At 38.7% G+C, this 6726-nt stretch overlaps 1 protein-coding gene across 1 annotated transcript; it reads right to left on the bottom strand.

The window, feature by feature from the left end:
* Positions 1 to 349: 349 nt before the first annotated feature.
* LOC104232020 (uncharacterized) lies at positions 350 to 1087 on the bottom strand. The gene has a single exon (XM_009785113.2). The coding sequence runs from the start codon at positions 1085 to 1087 to the stop codon at positions 350 to 352; it is 738 nt and encodes a 245-aa protein (XP_009783415.2).
* Positions 1088 to 6726: the final 5639 nt, after the last annotated feature.

Raw genomic sequence — 6726 nt, 5'->3', positions numbered from 1 at the left:
ATATTTCAATTAGTTCCGAGCCATGCGAACCACACGAGTATAATAAGGTTGAGAAAACACTTGAGTATAATTATATGATCAAAGGATAAGATTTGATGTAACAGAAGTGTAGAGGAAACACAAGAACAGGGAACAAAGTAATGAAACCACTCCCAAGCATTTGGATTTGGAAGTGGTGTGTCGCGCCAAAAGGAAGCGTGCAGAGGCGGATCTAGTATTCTGGAAAGATGGATGCGCCAATGATTTTAAAATAAATATAAAATTTGATGACATAAATTTTTACAGTGCAATGACTTAGGAAGCAAAAAATAATTAGTTGCATTATCACAAAAAAGAAAATACCATCAATTTACAATTGTACTCGACAAGTTTTTATACTTTGAAAACGATCTATAATAGCATCATTACTTACAGTTGCAAATACTTTACGCTCTATATTGCAAACTAAACAACCATTCAAATATTCTTCACTAATGCTATTACGTAGGTCATTTTTTATGAGCTTCATTGAGGAGAATGTTCTTTCCACGCTTGCAGTAGCAACATGTAGAATCAAAGTAAGCTTCACAAGTAAATAAACATGACACCAAATTTGATCCAATTTTGTCTTTGCTATCACTATAGCAAGATCCTTAATTCCCTTCAAGTTGACAAACTTGCTATCACATGTTCGAGCATAGACAATGAAACTATCAAGCTGAAAACTGAGATCTCGAAGCTTGTTGTCATCAAACTCACTTGGATAATACTTGGCCAACTTCATTATTCTGTCTTTGTCAAAATTAGCAAATGAATCAACCGGATTCAAGCAAGTCATACCAAGGAGTAAGTCACTAGTCACTACATCAAAGTGGCTATTTATCTCATGAAGTTGCAAATTAATAACTGCATAAAATATTTCCACATGAAAGTGATGTGCATAAGAAATGCCAGACTTCTTACGCTTCGATCTTGGATAGTCTTCATCCATTTTGGAAATCATAATATTATGTTTACCAGAAAATGGGTAAACCTCATTCATCAAAGACTCCAATTCACTTTCTCTCATCGTTTGCACTCTTGTCTTTGCAAGGTCAAGCAAGCTCATAGTATTGACGATGTCTTGATCCTTTTTTTTGTAAAGCTTTTCCCAATTTATTTGTAAGAAGTAACATCTTGAACATCAAGTGCAACACAAATACAAATACAAATTCAAATTCATGAATATTGTCCAAAAGATTTTTTGCTGCAAATCTCTCAAGAGAATGAGAACTATTATGTTGCATATCTTTAAACACATTAATAATCGAAGAAAATATGATCATGAAATTTTCCAAGGTCATAAAATGGGATCTCCAACGAGTATCACCCGGTCGTTGGAGTCCACATTCTTGATTCAATCCTTTCCCAATAAGTATTTCTCCAGATCTAAGTAATTCTTCCAGCTTCTCTACGTGGTGTTGTCGAAGTAATTCCACGTGTTCAAAAGATACTCCAATAGTATTCATGCATTGGTGAGAACATCAAAAAAATTATTCACATCCGGGTGCTTTTTTGAAAGAGCTACAAGTGTCAATTACAACTGAAGGGCAAAACAATGTACACAATATGCAGATGGGGCGTCTTTTAAAATCAAAGACTTCAGGCCATTTATTCTTTCTTGCATATTACTAGCTTCGTCATAACCTTGTCCACGTAGCTTGGATAAACTTAATGAGTGAACCAAAAGCAAATCATTAATTATTTTTTGTAATGATAGTGCAGATGTATCATTCACGTGGACAATACTAAAAAAGCGATCTATCACCTCCCCACTTTTACTAACATATCATATAACTAGGGCTATTTTGTCACGCCCCGAACCTGGGGGACGAGACCAGCACCCGGTGCCTCACCTAATCTAGCATACCAACTTACGACTAAGGGACTCTGAACATAAGAATGTTATACTTTGGCCATGGGGCCACATTGCAAGACAATTTGCGAAGAAAAATATAAAACTAAACGAAACTAGCATTGACTAAACGTCAATATAAAGCTTGACCGACAAGGACGTCATAACTACTACAACTGACAAACCAACAAAATATATATACAAGGCCTACAAGCCCAACATACTGTACTAACTGACAGGATATATCTACAAGCCCCTACTGATGGATGTACTGTGATTGGAATAGGGCCCCGACCTACCCATAATATATATACATACATACAGAAGACGTACACAAAACCCTAGACCCGGTAACTCCGAAGGACGTGGAGCTTACCATTCAGGCTGAACTCAGGCAACAACTAATGAGGAGGTCTATCTGTCTGTCTATCTGAACCTGCACGCATGAAATGCAGCGTCCCCAGAAAAAGGACATCAGTACGAAATAATGTACCGAGTATGTAAGGCAATAAAATAACTGAAAGCTGAAACTGAACTAATAATATAATAACTGAAAGTAACTGGGAGTCAAAGATGATCTGGAGATATACTTACCTACTGATACAGACTCAACTCTCTCAATATAGTAAGTAAAATAAATGTCCGGACCTATAAGGCTCGGTACGTGTAACTGCTCGGCCGTAGTAGGCTTGTTCATAGGCGCTAGGCCATACTAGGCTCTGTATCTCAGCCATTCTGGGTTCGCTAATAGGCGCTCGACCATAGTAGGCTCGGTATATAACTTACCATCTGATCAGAGGTTGCCCAATAAGATCTTGCCCACCAATAGCTTGATGGGGTTAAAAATACTGTAATACTGTATATATGTAGACCCTCTTCTCTCTTGACTGAAAGAAGACAATACTCAATTGAATATAAAGTCCCGATAAGGGAGGATACTGTAACTTATGAGACTAGGATAATGTACATAAGTTTAGGAATACGAACTTCTCTTTATGACTAGTTATCAAACTCATGTAGTTACGAGATCATGCCAAAATATAGAAAGGTTTAGCCTTAACATACCTTATCACAATCTTTCCAATTACCAAGTTGAACTCGCCTCTTCGCACCTTAATCTATAACAACAATAATAATACTATCATTAAGCTACGAAAGGTACAACTATCGCATAACGAACGACAAACTTATTTTGTATTAAAACGGGCAGCATCTCTCCTATAATCCTTACTTCCTCCAAATTCAAGATAACCCGAAAATGCAGGGTGGTAGGCTGGTCGTTTGTCGTACCATTTTCGGTCTGTTTGACACTACTGCGGTGGTCGTTTTGTGTATGAAGAGATTGGGGTGTGTTGGGCTATTTTGTAGTATTTTGTGGTGTATATAAGGTTGGAAAATAATGTATATATGTTGTTATTGTTGTGTTCTTGTGTTATTGGTGTTATCTTGAATTTGGAGTAAGTAAGGACTATAGGGGAGATGCTGTCCGTTTTAATACAAAATAAACATGTCGTTCGTTGTGCGATAGCTGTACATTTCATAGCTTAATGATAATATTATTATCGTTGTTATATATTAAGGTATGAAGAGGCGAGTTCAACTTGGTAATTGGAAAGATTGTGATAAGATATGTTAAGACTAAATCTTTCTTCATTTTGGCATGATCCCATAACTACATAAGTTTGATAACGAGGCATAAAGAGAAGCTCACATTCCTGAACTTATGTACATTATCCTAATCTCATAAGTTATAATATCCTCCCTTATCAGGACTTTATATTCAATTGACTATTGTCTTCTTTCAGTCAAGAGAGTAGAGGCTCTCTCTCTATATATATACAATATTACAATATTTTCACCCCCATCGAGCTATCGGTGGGCATGCCCCTATTGGGCAACCTTTGATCAGATGGTAAGTTATATACCGAGCCTACTGTGGCTGAACGCTTATGAGCAAGCCCAAAATGGCCAAGATACAGAGCCTAGTATGGCCGAGCGCCTATGAGTGAGCCTACTGCGGCTAAGCAGTTACACGTACCGAGCTTTATAGGGCCGGACATTTATTTTACTTACTATATTGAGAGAGTTGAGTCAGTATCAGTAGGTAAGTATATCTCCAGATCATCTTTGACTCCTAATTATTTTCAGTTATTATATTATCAGTTCAGTTTCAGCCTTCAGTTATTTTATTGCCTTACATACTCGGTACATTATTTCGTACTAACGTCCCTTTTTTGGGGATGGTGCATTTCATGTGTGCAGGTTCAAATAGACAGATGGTTAGACCTCCTCTGTAGGTGTTGCCCGAGTTCAGCCTGATCAGTAAGCTCCACATCCTTCGAAGTTGCCAGGTCTAGGGTTTTGTGTATATCTGATAAGTAGGGATTTTGAGCGCTTATTTGCTCTCTTTTACTTGCGTTTTAGCTCAAAATGGCTTAAAGGTATTCCCAAGAACTAATGAAATGTGCTTTCGTGCATGAATATTGGGAAACAAGCCAAAGAAGTCAAAATCAACTCATATAGGAGTCGAGATTAGACAAGGACCAAAACAATGCAAAAAGGCCTACAGTGCGGACCACACAATACTGTGTACGACCGCAAACAATGAAAGAGTACTGTCAGATTTCCTTCAGAGTATGCGGACCACGCAATTATTGTGTGGCCACATAAGAGGAGATTCAGAGAGTCAGTTTTTGGGCAGGCTAGAGATATGTGGACCGTACCATAATTGTGCGTCCGTAGGATGACAAGTGCGACTGCACTCATAATTATGCATTCCGCAGAAGAGAAGAATCAGAGAGCCATGTTCCAATCCAAGTTCAAGTGTGCGACCGCACTCAGAATTGTGCAGTCCGCACAATCAAATGAAGTGCGGCCGCATCCACTTTTACGCGACCGCAGAAGGCCCAGTTGACCAGTCAAGCTCAAAGTGCGGATTGAACACAGAATTGTGCGGCCGCACAACCTCCGCATGAGCATTTTTGTTAGATATTTTCAGCTTAGTATAAATAGAACTTTTTATCATTTTTAGGTTAAGTTGTATCAGTGTAGAGCACCTAAGCCATTTTTCTTTATTGTTTTGAGTAATATTGTACTAGATTAGCTTCTAAACATTAGGTTTTCTTTCCCTAATCAATTATTATGCATTCTATCTTAATTTCTTCTTTAATTTCTTCATTTTTCATGAGTAGCTAAATTTCTAGCTATGGTTGTGACCCAACCCTAGTGTGGATACTTAATGGGTATTTGATTTAAGGCTTGTTTGTAATTGGGTTAGTGATATTTAGCCTAGTTCTTGCTAGAATCCAAGAATTAATGGTTGCAAATATTGATTCATGCCTAATTGACTTAGTTTCTACTTGAGAAAGAGAGACTAAGTCTAGGAAAACTTGGTTAATAAGAAATCGGGTGAACTCAAGAAATTGATAGCCCCAATTAAAGGGTCAAATCTAGAGATAGTAAGACCCAACTTGAGCAATATATCACTTGTTTTGTGCAATACCCATTTGGACTTGAGAAAGTTAAATTCGGCAAAATCACTCAAACTATCAAGAGGTATAGATTGGGTAATTGCTATATTACAACCCAGACCAATCAAACTTGCCCAGTTGCCCTAGAGTTTACAACCTATTAGGTAACCACCTAGGTGGAAGTCACGACCCTAGATCTTTTATCATTTGAAAAACAACCAAAACCAAAAATATTGTCTTCTAGTTTTATAATTGCAATCAATAGCTTAAAGTAGAAGTAGAAACAACAAACAAGAATGTTGAAGCGTAATTTGAGGCACATCATACAATTACACTAAATATATATCTAATCCCAATTCTAACTCCCTGTGGACTTGACCCCGACTTGCGTTGGGTTTTTATTATTGCTTCGGCCGCCTCACTACCTATATTTGTGGTGTGAGTTTGGACGACATCAATTTTTGGTGTCGTTTCCGAGGATCAAACCTGAGTCACCCATGTGGCAAGCGAGAATACTCACCCACTTCTACCAAGAGCGGCAGCGCATCAGGTGTTGCCGAACAAGGGTTAAGCAAGTGCTATAGTCCCGCCCCGCATTAGGGCGGGCAACTTCCAAATCACCAATGTGATGCTTACACTACTTGAGCAACAGGGATTCTTCACTGGGGCTCTGAGTCAAAATGCTTACAAGCATCTCAAAGGGTTCGTCGATACTTGTTGGGGGAGCAAGCAAACCAATGTCTCCGAGGACGTGCTGAGGTTAGGGCTATTTCCCTTTTCTCTACGGGGAAAGGCATTGGACTGGTTAGGAGACTGCCCAATCATTCCATTCATACATGGGATGAGTTGGTGGAAATATTCATTGCCAAATTCTTCTCTCAGGGGCATATGGGGACACTATGGGATGAGATTCTTGCATTCAAGCAAGAGCCAAATGAGCCATTGCACGAGATTTGAGAAAGATATTGTACCATGGTTAAAGAATGCCCGAATAATGATATGACCGAGGCCATGATCCAACAAACCTTCTATAGGGGGATCAACTCAACAAATCAATGTGTGGTATATTAACTCGCCGATGGGAACTTCATGAGCACGCCTTATGCTGAAGCTTGTGAAATTTTGGATGAGATTGCGGATACCTCATCGGCATGGCAAAGTCGAGCCAATGTCCCTCAAGGTGACCCAAATGTCATTCACCTACACAAGGAACTTCATGATCATGGGCAAGCTATTGCCGAGTTGACAACTACAATGAACCAATTGGCCAAAGCTTAACTTCAACAAGTGAATGCAATGGAAGGTGTGAATATGATGATGAATAAGAGACGACAAAAAGGTCAACAAATGCAAAGCCGTCCGGAACAATTCATGCAAGATGAT

This window comes from Nicotiana sylvestris, chromosome 9 (assembly GCF_000393655.2).
Source record: "Nicotiana sylvestris chromosome 9, ASM39365v2, whole genome shotgun sequence".
In the NCBI taxonomy this organism is placed as follows: domain Eukaryota; kingdom Viridiplantae; phylum Streptophyta; class Magnoliopsida; order Solanales; family Solanaceae; genus Nicotiana; species Nicotiana sylvestris.
The sequence above is the reverse complement of the archived record's forward strand: the minus strand, read 5'-3'. Positions and strand labels throughout refer to the sequence as shown.